At 40.3% G+C, this 15,971-nt stretch overlaps 2 protein-coding genes across 6 annotated transcripts; one reads left to right on the top strand and one right to left on the bottom strand.

Annotated features, from left to right (window-relative positions):
• The first annotated feature begins 313 nt into the window (after positions 1–313).
• Positions 314–3,487, top strand: LOC111841054 (regulator of G-protein signaling 2-like). Its single transcript, XM_023806532.2, has 5 exons — positions 314–464; positions 630–707; positions 861–922; positions 1,106–1,272; positions 2,170–3,487. The coding sequence occupies exons 1-5, from the start codon at positions 361–363 to the stop codon at positions 2,347–2,349; spliced, it is 591 nt and encodes a 196-aa protein (XP_023662300.1). The 5' UTR covers positions 314–360; the 3' UTR covers positions 2,350–3,487.
• Positions 3,488–9,508: 6,021 nt separating this feature from the next.
• On the bottom strand, positions 9,509–15,361 carry uchl5 (ubiquitin carboxyl-terminal hydrolase L5). Of its 5 annotated transcripts, none has more exons than XM_023806528.2 (11): positions 15,150–15,361; positions 14,234–14,297; positions 13,940–14,045; positions 13,496–13,621; positions 13,172–13,233; positions 11,779–11,909; positions 11,599–11,662; positions 11,400–11,502; positions 11,006–11,068; positions 10,827–10,925; positions 9,509–10,068 (listed from the first exon to the last, which is right to left on the bottom strand). In XM_023806528.2, exons 1-11 carry the CDS (start codon positions 15,223–15,225, stop codon positions 10,024–10,026), a joined length of 939 nt encoding a protein of 312 aa, XP_023662296.1. In that variant the 5' UTR covers positions 15,226–15,361; the 3' UTR covers positions 9,509–10,023. The 5 variants fall into 5 exon arrangements, with proteins under 5 accessions (XP_023662296.1, XP_023662295.1, XP_023662297.1 ...); XM_023806527.2 differs by having other exon boundaries at positions 11,006–11,119; positions 15,150–15,360; XM_023806529.2 differs by lacking the exon at positions 15,150–15,361 and adding an exon at positions 14,704–15,098 and having other exon boundaries at positions 11,006–11,119.
• Between the last annotated feature and the right edge of the window lie 610 nt (positions 15,362–15,971).

The raw sequence follows: 15,971 nt of genomic DNA on the forward strand, positions 1-15,971 counted from the left end.
TAACAGATTCTAAAGATAATTAATACCGGTTTGTGCTAATATCCCAGGCTACAGTTCAGGTAAATATAGCTTGTGTCATGCAAATAATCGTAGTTATATTTAGAAAATGAAGGAAGTCCTTTGTCTTTTGCTATGCACAAGCAGGTAAGACCCTGTTCCGCCTTTGTTCCACCTGAGGCGGGATTTTGTGCTTTGTCACCAGTTAAGCTTAAGTAACACACACTCTTGTTCTCCTGAACACGGCAACCAATCAGATTTGAAAGAGAAATGCACAGGACCGCCTATGAAGTACCAATAATACAAGAGTACATAAATGGCCTAAGGAAGCAGGCTTAATTCTCACTAGAAAAGGCACAAAATATGCAGACGCCTCTCGATTTGGTGCAGGTGCACAGATCAGCAAGGATGGACACACGGTGTGCATACCGTGAAAAGGTCGTGTCGGAATCTCGCAATGAGAATAAGTAAGTTGAAATATTTGATCATTCGTTAATGATCGTACTTTTTTTTCCATGTCATGCCACAGTAGTGTGGCTGGAGAGGAAGTTTAATTTTGAGTGCTGTTGCTATAATGAGCTGTGTTCTTAACAGACACAGCATACTGACACATGACATTTTCAAATATCTAGACCAAAAACCTGGAGGTCCAGACTGCACTTCTTTTTGCGGAATTATTCTGAGGCAAAGACAGTTTCCCGATCTTACAGGTACATACAATCTTGTTAAAATTTTTAAAACAAGCGTATTTAAACCAAGCTTGCCCCTTTATGCATTGCCAAGCCTCTATCGTCTACCAGTTGTATGTTTTTTGTGTTTAGCATGCTAGAAATCAAATAATTGTCGGTCTTGTTTTGTTGCAGGCCAACTGTTGAAGAAGTAAATCAGTGGTCTTTGTCACTTGAAAATTTGCTTTCTCATAATTGTGAGTATGAGTAATTGAAGTGTTGTTCAAGTCTATATAAAAATTATATCTGAAACAATGTCTCAGAGTGAATGTTCAGCCAGGGTTAGGTAGGACTGACAATGGGTTAGACTGTGTCAATGAAAAGGTCTACAAAGATACTATACTCAAAGATGACCAAATTTTCTGTTCGGGATCTTACAGATGGACTAGCAGCATTTCGGATCTTCTTGAAGTCAGAGTTCTGTGAGGAGAACCTTGAATTCTGGCTTGCGTGTGAAGAGTTTAGAAGGGCACAGTACCCTTCCAGACTTGCCTCCAGAGCTAGAAAAATCTATGAAGAATTCATTAAGGCCGAGTCTCCAAAAGAGGTACATTTCTGCTTTACTGCCTCCCGCATGATCCACACCAAAAGCATTTATACAGAACTTATTAGAGGAAGAATCCTGATAGACGTATATCTGTTTTCTTATCAACATGATTAATTTTTCCTCCGTTTCATTCTTCGTGAATCGGTTACCATCATTTTATTATTTGACTCTAATATTGCTTATCATTGTGTAGATCATATGCTCTCGCTGGGCAACTATTTTATATCCACGTATCTGCCAGTCATCTCCTTTCCAGATGAGAGACTTTATTAAAAGAAATTTTAAAGACTGCTGTATGGGTTACTTGAAGCTCAGCTGGTTAGCTGTGATCTTGTTTTATGTGAAGGTATTATATCATGGTTAAAAGTGATTAATGAAATGATATATAAATGATATGATCAGGCCTCCCAAGTCTCATGCATTGACCGTGAGACAAACGCATGTAATGCAGCTCACACGCCACACCTTGTGTTACTCACGTTGAAACGTGAGGGTTGAGCCCACAAAGGAGTCCTGTTATATAGAATTATTGGACAATGCGCAGGCATACAGAGTGGAGTTTTCCACCGAGTTCATAACTGTCCCAAAATAGCATTTATTGCATATTGCATTATTGCAAATTATTACATGGATGCGCACACATACGGTGGAAGCGGTACAGCAAGATCTGATCAATGCAGTAGGCAAGGCTCTGTCATGCATTGACCATGAGACACACACTGTGCCCCTAACAGATGTAATCTCACTCTAAACTTTTGATGAAACTTCACAGCCCTGTTTATGACTCTATCATCCCATATTTATATACTACATCATACATGGTTGCAATGATTCCTACGGCATCTCTACAGATGCATTAATTCTCATTAATTCTAACATTCTTGTGCTTGACCACAGATCAACGTGGATTTTCACACTAAGGACGCGATTGCTAGGAGTCTTAATGCACCAACCCCCACCTGTTTCCTCAAAGCACAGAGGAAAGTCTTCAGTCTGATGGAAAACAGCTCATACCCTCGGTTCAAAGAGTCCGAGATCTACAAGGAACTGTGCGAATTGGCAAGGAGAAAGGCCTAAGCGCCCAGCTGCCTGGGCTGTGACTTATGCACTCTACATTACACTGAGAAAGGACTCTATATATGGTGATTCTCGTGATGTGAATCGTGTTTATGCAAGGTGTCGTTGGCCAAATGCAGGACATATTGGTTGTTAACAGTCACCTGGCTAAGGCACAATCTTAGTTATATCTCTAGTAGTAGTTCCACTGAATATCAGATTAACTACAGCCATGTTTTCTAAGTACTTTCAGGGAAATTAAAAATATGATTCCTAAATACTTCATTGCAAAAAATGACAAATAGCTATTTAACTATGCAAAAGGTACAATGAAACAGATAAGGCATTGATAAAGTTCATGAAGGATGCACAATCTAATTGTCATTGCAGGTACTAAACTGGGGATGCTTTGAATTCATATTATTCACATGTCACATTTCACATCTGGAATCACTGAATGGTAACGGTTCTACCTAATTAATAGGAGTCAGAGCTGTGCTACATTTACAACAATGTCGCTCACATAATGCTAAGGTGGTTCGGGCCTCACACTTACCACTCAAAAAGCATAACTCTATAAACCAATGAAATCCTGCATGCCATTAATCCAATTGACCAATGGCAGTTGTTGTAGGCGGGCTCAAGAGAAACCAACCCAAACTGTCTACCCAGCTGAGGAGGAGTTCTATCAAATGAGATGCATATATACCTTAAATGGACTTTGGCAAATATGACAATAGTGTAGCGGTCATTCGCTTCCCATGCAATAGGTCTCTGGTAACTTTATAGTGGGTTGGTACCTCATCCTAGGTCATTGCTTCCAGGATAGACGTGTGACCCCCGTAACCCTGCACAGGACAAGCAGATATGAAAAATGGATAGATGGATGAATGAACAATTATACAGTTGTAATGTCTTAATCAGACGAGTTTACAGATGTTGAATTTATTTGCAGCTGGACTGCAGTTATTTTTTTATGCTTTTTATTTTTTGTAAGGCTAATGCAGGCAGGGCCTCCCCCCGGACCCAAAAAATGGATCGTACTACATAGGAGGGGCGGACTGAGCCCGACCCAAGTGCCTCAGCCATATTCTGAAAAAATTAAAAATGTGAACGTGTGAATATGTCTGTTTGAAATAAATATACAGTATTTATTTGTTTCAGTTGTGCAATATTTTTATTGCTAAAGTGGATGCTTAAAACAATGTTTAACTTTGTGTGTGTGCGTGTGTCTGCGAAACAAATTACTGACTTATGGTGGATTAACTGTAGTAGTACACTCCTAATGTATTAACCAGAAACTAATTAACTAATCATTAATCAATCATAATGGTTCATGTAATTCAAGATTATCCTTTATAAGGTTATCATTATTTCTAATCAACTACCAACATTTATTGAACTGATACTTGTATATATTGAAACTTATCCAAGTTTAACACTTAACATCTTCTACAGTGGTCATGACTTATACTGAAACTTCGGAAGGTCCCCTTGGCAGCACAAGAAGGAAACACTTTGAATCTTCTCAAGGAAAGCTTGTCTTCAGTGGAAAAGCTGCTGAGCAAACTGAATGGTTAGAAACCCCAAAATAATCGTAGCCGAGTGTGTTCGTACATGTCGATTGTACTGATGAGCACAGCGTTTCAGGGTAGCAATGAAATACAATTTCAGGGTTTTTCTTTAATGAAACAGGAAATGTAAACTAACACATTGTTTATACAAACACCACCAGTCATAAAGTTTTTGCACGACATACGATTTTACCACTTTTCCATTAATACATAAGCTACAGATTTTTTATTCTTGTTAAGCATTGGAAAGTTGTTCAGTGAACACCTATAAATATCAAAATATAAGTCAAATAAAAAGGTTTCCTTTACAACATGGAACAAGTATGTAATAGTATATGTCTGACATCCCGTTAAGTGGTTGTGTGGTGATGGCAGAGTCAAATTAGTATAATAGTATAAAATAGTCCCTTATAGAAAGAACGCCTCAAATTTTCTTTGCTGTTATACAGTAACTGCTAGAGGAGGTTACTTTGATGAATCAAAGACGTGACATTTTCTTGCTAATAAAAGTACTCAAAAGGTGAACATACTGTAAATTAATCTGTTAGAGAAGAATATTGAGTAACATGCAAATGTAGAAAATCTGTGCGCACAAAACTTTATTGGTGGTATATATATGCACACGCACTCATAGGCAAATATGACCACAGAAGGAGGCGCCTGACATTGGTCGCGAGCAGCTCAGGCTGGTTTACATCGGTCAGCGTAGGTTTGCTGTGTTTGCCGAGATGGGGAACTCCACCGCAGGCCGAGCCGACGACACTGTCCTGATCACACCAGCAAGCAGAGACAGGAACCCACACGGTGGATAAGAAGAATTACATAAAACCAGTTTATGGACGACTTCCTACAGTGAGCATCACTGTCCTCAACTTCCTGTCGTTTCCTATACTTTATTTAAGAAACGCTTTTATCCAAAGTGACATACAAGTACGGTAAATAGTACATTACAAACATGTGGCTGTCGAGGGGTCGACTAGGCAGAAATGCAGCTAGGCTGAGCTTCCAGTGAATGTTCAGTTGTAAGTATAAGCAACACTGGAGCAAGAGATTGCCAGTGAATATTTCCACTGAACACAGTCTATGCTGCTATTTCCTCTTCAGGAACCCTCAAGGAAGATGACAGCATAAAGGTCTCCAGTCTTCTGGAGAACACATCAGCTGACGAACGCTGTACTCAGGAAAAAGACATTGTGCGGATCTTGCACAGTCTGCTATTAAGACCACATGATGATGCAAACAAGGGAAACCCGGGTCCGGGTGTATGGATGTGCATGACACTGATTATGTCTGAAAATGCATCGTTTTTCAGTCGGAATTCCCCTCTCGCATTTGGTGTGGTTCACTTCAGCTTCTGCAACCACTTTTAGGACATGACTGCATTTTGCTGTGTGAACTTTCTTTTCACAGTGCCTTCAGATTTCAGTCATATCTCTATTCTCCCCACTCATGGTCACAGCAGGAAAAACAGCTAGCTGTAACTTACTCTATGACAAAAATTCACCTTCAAAAATTATCATTATTAAACATGCATACCTAGGTTGTTATTTAGAACAACTTAATAAATGAACAAAAAAAATTAAACTAATGCCTAGATGTCTAACATTAGCTAACTCCGAAACATGAGAAAATGTAATTCAGATAAAGACTAATCAATCGGGGCTTGCTAAAATTCTTGTTGTGAAAATAAATCCTTCACAGCTTGTTTCAATGTTTAGTGACATTGATGTGGTTTCACAGAAACACCTGAGTTGGTATAAAGGCGAAAATAAAAAGTTTTCTGTAAGGATGCCACACTGTAGTAAAGAGGAAGTGATATCAGCATTATTCAAGCAGACTGCTTCACCATTTCAGGCCAGATGGCAAGTCATCAACACCAGTGTTTCCCAACGCAGACCTTGGGGACCCCCACACAGTCCCCATTTTCACTCCCTCCCAGCTCCCTGCTGGGTTGGAAAACACTGATCTAGAGTTCAATCCACGGGTTATTCAATCCACGGTCCTCGAGGTCCGAGCACTGCTGGTTTTCCAGCCTTCCTTTACCTGTCAGTCAGGTGTGAAGTCTCTGACCAATCAGAATCAGTAATTATTAAACTAACTACCTGGGACAACTGAAAACAAGGCCTGGATTTGGAATCGAGGTCCAAATTTGAAGAACCCTGATCTAGACTAATGACATACATCTGTGTTTTAGCAACACAGATTTAAGATTCAGAAATGCACCCTACTGCTGAGGACAACTGCTTGGAATATGGGAGGTCAATTTATTATTAATGATCATAACAACATGTCAATCTCATGCAGGGGTCTCCAACTCCGGTCCTGGAGAGCTACTCTCCAGTAGGTTTTCTGTCCCACTTGGCTTCTGATGAGCCAGACCTGTTCCTGGTATTTACCTGAGAACTAGTGTGGTTCATCAGAAGCCAGGTAGGATAGAAAACCTACTAGATAGTAGCTCTCCAGGACCAGAGTTGGAGACCCCTGGTCTCATGTATGACATCAGAAAGGGTACTTAAGGAAAAAAATAAATAAATAAGTGACTGGCCATAATGAATATCAAAAACTAAATTGAACAAATGTGCAGTGTTTGACGTCACAGGTGCACAATGCCACTCCCACTGGTATGTTGGGAGATTATCTGAATACATTCCAGTTGAAATATACATGCTTGTGAAACCACTCTAACCGGGCATATAGGAATGCAACTGACCACTGGTACATTTCGTACGTGACATACATGAATCAGATTTCGGCATGCTCATGCGGAAGTAGAGCAAAGCCTTCACTATAACCAGTGGCCACGCCCCTTCCTACACGTGCCCTCCCTGATCTACTAGGCAGAGAATTCATCTAAAGCACAGGTGCAAAAGTCTAGCCACTGACGTGGCTGTTAAGCTAACTACCGTAAATTTTACCGCAAGGGGTGAATTTGTGAAGACGTGCAGGCAAGAAGCATCAGCCTTTTGCCACCATAACGCTGACAAGAAATGCAGGATTTCATATCTTACATGTCTTCCTTATTCATCAACACTTGGTGAATAACTATGGCGACAAACTGAACCGGAAAGGCAGCTTCTGGAAGTGTCACACTTTGTCACAGAAACTATTAATGACATAAAAGTATATTCTTAACCCATAAAACTACACACTGCCCCAATAAGAAGATTATTATATAAAGTGAATGAAGATATATATATATATATATATATATATATATATATATATATATATATATATATATATATATATATATATATATATATAAAAACAATAAAGTAAAAAATTGTTTGAATCACACAAAGGTGTACTGTAAAACTTCCTTATTACAATATTATATTAACAGACATGGATAGCTGCTGACTACATGAGTCAGCTTATCGATGGAATGCTGGAAATGCACGTCAGAGCAGATCATGTTTCAATACCATATTCATTCGCCCAAAGTGGCGCACAAGGTACGTCTTGACCGTGAAGTCACCCAATGACAACACCAAAGATGTTCATCTATCAAACAGATAAAGACCTGTTTGTTACCAAATAAAGAAAAAGGATAAACAAGTTGGTACAGGACACACGACTTGGGATCATGTAAAAGCACTCACTCACTATTCATACTTTCCACAGGAAGTGCTTCTTCTAAGCAATAGTCCAGTACAGAAACCGGCCGAGAGTGTCAGGTTACCTTTCCTTGCTGGGCACTCAAAGTACCGAAACCCGATACCACGCAGCATCATGCATTCAAATGTTAGACAAAACAGGCACAAGACGTGTTCGTTATGGCTGGCAGCCAATAACCTTTATTGTTTCTTTTAACTGCTATAGGTAATGCTGCAGAGTTTTTGTGTCCTCGGGTATCAATATAATGAACACAAAACTTACAATTTCCTTTTCAATATAAAGCAGTATTGGTTCACTAGAACTTTTGGTGCATTTAAAACATTCAAAAATGAAAAGAAAAAAAAAAAAAAAAGACAGAAGCTTGTTTTAGCTTTCACTGGTGCCTGACGGTAAATCTTAACTGAGTAAATACTGTCCCAGTTTTTCTGTCAATGTGTAACTTTAACAGAGACAGAAGAGCCACCCTTTACCTGGAGAACTTCCCTGATTCAACAAGATGTTTTTTTTCCAATTTATTTTCCAGGATGAGTTAAGACCCTAAAATTCATGTAACTGCATTAGCAATAGCTTGTTAGCAGGCGTGGGTGGTAATTACGGTAATATGGTAAGAAGCTGTATTTCACCATTTACCAGAAATTATTGTGGAGACCCCAGCAACTATCGTCGTTTTCGACACTGTACACTGCGGGACAATACCTTAGCAGGTATGACAGTATGATACATTGGATACCGCCAAAGCTTAATCATTAGTTTATATAACAGATCTATAATCGCATTAACAGATTTGCTCAGTTTTACATAGTTTCCATAAAGACAGGAGTGATGGGCAGTTTACAAAAAAAAAAAAACTGTGACAACAAAAGAAGTGAATACTGGAGTTATTTAAGGGACAGGAGATCAATGCCCTAGAGTTCTGGAACTACTAATGGTCATTAAGAGTGAAAATGACACACTTAAAAGCTTATGGCATACAGTGATGGTGGGGGGGGGACTGAGGGAGGTGTTGCCTCTGGTAGAGAGGGAGGCACATGACATCCCATTTTATATATGTGCAGGATTTGGAATACAATCGGATCTGAAACAGAAGCAATATTAGATATTCTGAAGCGTGTGAGAATTAAGTATAATCAAATATAATTTAAAGTGACTAGATTTCAAGAGCTTCATGGACCCATTGCAATCTGACAGGCTGTTGGAGGATTTTGGAAATGGGATCAATACAATTCATACCATGCCCCATTAAATCTAATTTTTTGTGGTTAAACGGGTAAAATGCATGTTTCTGCTGGAGCATAATTACACCTACAAAGCCGCAAGGACACCTATGAATGTTTACCTTGGAAGGTCACCCTAAAACACAAGCGCTATGACAGACTCCCCTTCGCACACGTCAAACAGCAACCCGCTGAAAAATCCCATGGCTGAGCCACCCAGCTGAGCTCACTTCCTTGCTGATCATCGTGAGATGAGCACACTTGCATCAGCAGCCCTCGGACCGGCCATCAATGACAGGAAGAGAGATAGGGCTTTGCGCTCAGCCTAGATTATCAGCGGGGGCTGTGCGTCGCTTACAGACACTTGCATACGTATGCGTCACTGATGCAATGCAGCTGACTCACTGCTGGCAGAAGCAGGAGTGTCACTGTACCTTCTTGTGGTGGCACATTGGGCGTATGAATGCCCTCCTTTACAAAAGGTCAGCTCTTTCAGCTATATTTAATAAGGAACCAAAGAAAAAAATATATTTTAAAAAGTATCCGTCCCAATTACAAGTACATGGTTATAGAAAAACATCACTGCTACAGAACTCGCATCTTATGGGGAGATTAAGCTGAAACTAAATAATTACGTTAGATGTGGAACTTCTTCCCAAAAGCTACTGCTTATTCATTCATACCCCTTCAAGTCCAGGTAGACAAGTGTCAGTACAAACAAGTTCAGCACCATCTGCTTTTATTCTGCAAGACAGTAACTTGAGGCAAAGGATCTTTCTTTTATCATAAGATGACTTTTATTTACCCATTTATGGACTTAATGCCATGAGGGAGACGACTAACAAGACAGGCACTACCTATCAGTGCGATACACAGTGACTCGCGTGGCCATATTTGGAAAAACAGCTCCACCTATTGACACTTTAAATACTAAATCAACAGCATCCAAATAAAAAAAAAAACATCAGTAACAAAATTCCAATGTGTTTAAGATGCTGCCACTACAATTCAAATAAACAAATTTGACAAGTCAATCATTTACAACTTTTACAAAAAAAAGGGGGGGAATGGAGGAGAAATGTTCATTTATTTCAAGCTTGAATTTTTAACGTGATTCAACAGATTTAGACTTAATTAGCAAATCTGTGACAGGAGAACAGATGGTCTACTCCAACACTTCACTGCATGCATGGATTTTCAGACGCTGGACTGGACAGCTTAAGTCACCTGTGGTTTCTGTGCACGCTTTGTGACGCTACGATGAGCCACGGTACAAAGCCTCAGCACCATCATTTGGCCTCCTGGACATTTTTAGCATTTTGCTTTTCTTTTGCCTAGAAGGGGAGTGAACACACAATGAAGCATTAATTACACAGTGGGAAAGATTAGCTTGTGCACATTATCACTATTGTTAGGACCAACAACAGCTTTAGCAATTCTTATACTCAAACAAAACAAATATATGGTTCTTGTATACCACATATCCTGGCATATAACAAGACTGTTACACGATTGTCAAAGTAAAATCCTTATTGGCCAATTCTCTAACTGGCGTTTGCTATTGGATAAATTAACGGCATCTAAAACTAAGCAATGGTTAATTAGATCCCTTTGAAAGAAACAGCTACAGATACGTTTCAACGATCCAACAGTTCCATCCAGTGGCAAAGTCACTTACTGCATCATGCAATCGGAGAATTTCTTGCTGTTCATCCACTGTCAACTTACTACAAACAGCACATTCCGTTAAATGAATGAATGAAACATGGGGAATCTGAACTTTAAATAAGACTCTTATGATCTTACTGATGATGTTCAAAGCATAGTAAGATGCCACATTCCGGACTGACTACCATCAACTATCCATTTCTGTTTCTCCATAAATATTAGGGCATTTTCTGAGGGTCATTCAAACTGCGACAAAAGATGGTGGTAATATGAAATCAACACAAATTTTGCTGGACTTCCCCCATTAATAATTATGTTTGGGGTTGACTAACAGTCGCAATATTAACGTTAAAATTTAAGGTATTCAGCTGTTTTTGGATACAGTTAGATAAGCAATTCAACTTAAAAGCGAAATGAATCCCACCTTTTCCACCAATGGTATCAACTGCTGGTACTCAGCTAATGTCTTGAGCAGTTCCATGATGAATGGTAGGTAATTGTGCTTTCGCCGGATGTTTTCCATCTAAAAACGCAAGTTTTAAATGTGAGCGGTGAGAGTTGAGGGTGCATGGACATTAAACCAAACATGTTTAGCAAATTTACTTTATATCGCTGCAGCTTCTGATTCTCTTCTTCTATGAGGAGTTGATATTTCGCAATTTCTGACTGAATGGAGCAAAGTAGATTGTTACTTTGATCGGTATCCATTGGCTCCTCCTGGGAGGAAAAATAAAAATAAAAAAAATCGGACAGGTGGCAGCGGCCAGCCAACACCACATTAGGCAAATTTTAGACATTTTGTTCAAAGTCACTCCGTAAGATACATCATTTCATTTTAGGAGAATTTTTTTACACTTCAAAACTAAAAAGGTGATATTCTAAAATGTCAGAATACACGTAAAAATGCACAAAAGATAAATGCATAATACAGAAGGGAAGAACAGGAAGAACAAATATCACAACAGGTCACTTCCATAATCCTGCAGGAGCTTGATACCTCAGCAAGCCGACTCTGCAGTTCGGTAATCTTTCGGTTATAAATCATCTTTCGGTCTGACACTATGGCCATCAGGTTAAACCGTATCTCCCCTTCACTGTACCTAGAAAGCAGGCAATTATAAGCATAACCCACAGACAATACACATATGCATGTAAAATTATGGGATGTTTATTTAGAAAGCGACCATTGCATTTACTTGAGAATTCTTTTCTCAATAACGGGCCTGACTGCGCTGATCCACTCGTCTTGGTTACAAACCCCTGAAAACAAGAAACCAGACAGAAAAAGTCAACAGCAATGTTAGCTCAGATTCCATGCCAACTGTATGCGTCCGGCAGCTGTACGTTTAACGCGAAAGACAGGTGTGGCGGCTTACCAAGGTCAATCGGGCCCTCGCGGAGCCCGTCCAGCTCGTAAAGCCTGCCTTTGACTGGAACGTAACTCACGAAGTGGAACGCATCTTCATCCTTCGCAGATGACTTTGCATCAAACTCAAACATCTGTTGTCTGACAGGAAAACAAAAATCCTGGTGCTCAACACCTCGTTTTGTTCGGGGAGGAAGACAAAATGTGTGGCCCTACACGGATTGCAGATTTTTTCTGAAGTACAGGTGCTCCTCGACTTACAATGGCGTAACATTCCGATGAACCCATCATCATTTGAAAATAGCTCTGCATATCTGACTTGTAATATCACGACTACTCGATTAAACCTGATTAAAAAGGCACCGATTAAAACTTTCCTTCTCAATTACTCGGCAATATGGCAGAAGGGAGACGGCGCATAGTGCATGAAGGTGAAAATAAAGAGCAAAAGCCATCAGTTGTGTGGAAGCACTTCACGTTAAAAGTGAAAGAAGCTCAAGACATTCCCGTTTGCTGTGCCAACATAAAAAGCCAACAATCACCTGCCTTTGCTCAATACTATCTCCATCAAATACAAAATATTTCCATACAGCACAAGACCAATGTCTTTTCATCACCACTTCTAGTTCACCTTTCTCCTCTTCACTCGTTTTAATTTCTCACAAACCAAACGAACGAGAATGATTATGACTCTCGGAGAGTCCATGCAGAGCTCATGCAAAACTTCAGGCTGATTTTTTTTTTTAACACGTACTAGATAATGTTGAAAAAGAACCATGGACAAAACTGCAGAGCTGACCTAGTTTTGTTTTCTGTGAATGGGCAAGATTTATTGATGGTTTGAACCCAGCAGACTATTGTGGTTCCTTGCCATGTGACAACTGCATGTGCATGAAATACCACGTCGATATTAACATCACACATTGTGAAAGCCTAGTGCTGCAGGTGGTACAGAGACGCAGTGGGAGCGCCACCAGTGCACATCGTGTGAGTGGAGTTTGCACGTTCACCATGGCAAGGCTTTCTGGCAGACTCCCCAGTTTCATTCCACCAAGTTATAAAAACTGAGCATTAACAGATCAAAACAAACACTCCCATTCAGCGAATCCTAAAGCGAGTCACCATTAGTGTTGCAAAGGGCCAGAAAATCTCCATTCCATGGGAAGTTAAACTGGGGAATTTTTGGAAATACTCAATGTTGGAAACTTTCCAGGGGAATTAACTGGAATATATGGGAATTCTGCAACCCTAGTCACCATAAACTTTCGAAATGCCTTTTTATTGTCAGTCTTGAATCATCATCAACATTTGGACATCTATATACTAGAAATACATACGAGTGCTTAAGTGCAAGAAAATAAGCAGAGAGAAATAATGTATCAAGTATATTAAGCAGACATTACCTGGCAAAACTATTATGGACTTGTCGTATCACCTCAGAGTTACTCAGTGCCAGACCTTTCATCTAAAGATAAAAATTATAAACAGGCCATAATTAAGACATACAGCCATCATTTCATACAGACACTGATCATATATTGAACATATGAACAATCTGAAGCTCTAGCATCAAAGTAATGGGGCAAATGGCGCTGCCCAAATTGCAGCAGATTTGAGTTTCATTTTAAGTCAAATGTGCAGCTCTCAAAACATCTCACAACCCACATATGTCCCTTAACATGAGAAGTACATTACAAACCATCAAAAGAAACCACACGATAACTTACAGCCGCGTCGAAACTCTGCGAGAATTCCCGGAACTCAGACAGTGTGTCTCCGAGCTGCATGTCTGAGTGAGTGCAGTTCAACAGCACGCTAATAATTGCCTGGGTGGCACACGCATTGTTAATGACCTGCAACATCAAGACAAGAGGAGAGAAAGGATTCAGAAGAGGTCTCTCTTCTGGGTACTCCGGCTGTCTCCAGATGTCCTGACCTTCCACAGGATAAGAGGCAGGAAGACTGATAGGCAGATTAATTGTTTGGGAGATGCATGCTTGATGTACTAGGAGGTGTGTGGAAACAATAACAGCATTAAACCATTAGAGAGTACAAACACAATTGCATAATATGACAGGTATTACTACTCCACAGGCAGCAAGGCACAACCTATTCACACTGCTCTTCTCATGTGATAGGATACCCATTCCTACCCATTCCATGATTACTACCTGTTTGGCAAAGAAAATGTGGTCCAGCCGTGAGTCCTGGACAATGGAGCCGGCGGGCTCCTCTCCTGGCTGCCACTTGAAAAGGAAAATCAGCCCATGAACTGGTCTGCAAAGAAATGAAGTGCTATATAATTACAGTACAATTCCCTACTACCCAAAGGAAAGCTACCTGCTTTAACAAGGTACATGGATCCGTTCCAGTACAACAAAGCACTATCCCAACATTGTGAAGAGACAAACATTTTCTGCAGACCCGAGTTAAATAAGTACACCATTTCATTGTTTTTGACTTACTTCAGTTTTTCAAAGTTTTCCGGTTCCATGCTCCATATCTCTTCGACTTGTGCACCTTTGCATCCTAAAGACAGTACATCAGAGGGCGCTTATAGGAGCTAGTCGACATTAGACTCCCAAAAAGGAAGACAAATCGTTAAATAAAGAGCATGCAGCCAAAGCTACGTGCGTGGCAATTTTCCAGTACCCAACAACTTCTGAAGTAACACTGTAATCACCATTGACAAAATGAATGGATATTAATTACAGATTGAAAGAATTCAATTAATGTACGATGAAGTGGACTCACTTGCCCCTTGATCTTTAATCTGGATGGTGTCATGAAACGATGCATTTATATTTTTTTTTTATTGCATGAAAACGTTTTTATAGCATAAACGTATGTTGACAAATAACTACCGATATTTTTGCCCGTAACAAAAAAATGCACGTAAATCACAGCAAAACAAACTAAGGGCACTAGAACTCACTTAAACAGGTCGTTAAGTTGTTCAGAACAAGTCCGTTGTACTTAAAGCATTATCTCACATGGGACATTGTAATTCTGCGTCTTGTGCCTTGCCGTTATTTATTTCATTCGCTAACAGTACAGCTAGCGCGTACAGGACTTACGGTGCTCAATGGATGCTAACCGCTAGCTGCTAGCCAGTCAGGCATAGTAAAGCAGCGCGCCGGGCTAACCGCCCTTTCAGAGTGCAGCAAAGCGCAGGAGTTTCCACCCAACGGCTTTACCTGACCGCCATAATACTCTGATGTCCAGTAAAGGTTTAATTAACGTAACCAGTCATACGGCTAGCGGCAGAAGCCGTAAAGCGTCCCAGAGTTCGGCCTTGTGCTCAGCAAGCGTGTGATGTAGCTTGTTAGCTTAGCATGTGACCCAGCGAACCAAAAAAAAGAAAAACACATTACGTCTCACCGAAGCCTTTGATCAGTTCCGTGAAGACCCCCGGGTCGCTCTCCATCAGACACCATTCGCCTGCGCTCCCCGTCATCCTAAAGGCTTATGTCTTAAATGTAGATAAAATGTAAAGGACCGCAGCAGTTAAAACGGCGCCACCGAGGTTCGCTAAGCTCCGCGCGGCCACTAGATGCTCCTATTTCCCGGCAGCCTTTTGAACATGACCTACAGGGCACTTTGATTTCTATGGTAACGGCAAAGACGCGCAGCGGCAAAGACCCAAACCTGACAAAGCCATTAACCGAACAAGACCCACAAATGTTTGGTGAGGGGCGTGGACTTACTTTATGGCTTATCAAAAGTCATATTAAGAAAATATATTATAACATATTTATGTGGAAAAATATTTAGAAACACAATTAAAATCTTACAGCCTGCTTCCATGCATTCAATTCTTTACTAACTGGAAAATATTTCCAAAAGAGCTGTTCATGAGGAAGTGCAACAAACACATTAGAAGTAAGAGAAAGAACTTCTATGAGTAGTATGTGAGTGTCCCCTATGATGGATTGGCACCTCATTCTGGTTTGTTCCCTGCCTTGTGCCCGTAGTCTCAGTAATCGGCTTCAAACTCCCCGTGACCCTGAAGAGGAAAAGCTGTTTCAGAAAATGGATGGATTTGTCAACTTCTATGAGGCAAAAAGATTAAGATAACCTCTTAAAGTAGAGTGTTTAAATATGTAAAGCGACCGCGGTTGTAAAGCGGGGACGCAAGATACAGGACAACACGGCCGCCGATTATCTGCTGAGATTTTAGATTAGCAGCGGCGTTATTGATGA

The sequence above is a fragment of the Paramormyrops kingsleyae genome, chromosome 21 (genome assembly GCF_048594095.1).
Source record: "Paramormyrops kingsleyae isolate MSU_618 chromosome 21, PKINGS_0.4, whole genome shotgun sequence".
In the NCBI taxonomy this organism is placed as follows: Eukaryota; Metazoa; Chordata; class Actinopteri; order Osteoglossiformes; family Mormyridae; genus Paramormyrops; species Paramormyrops kingsleyae.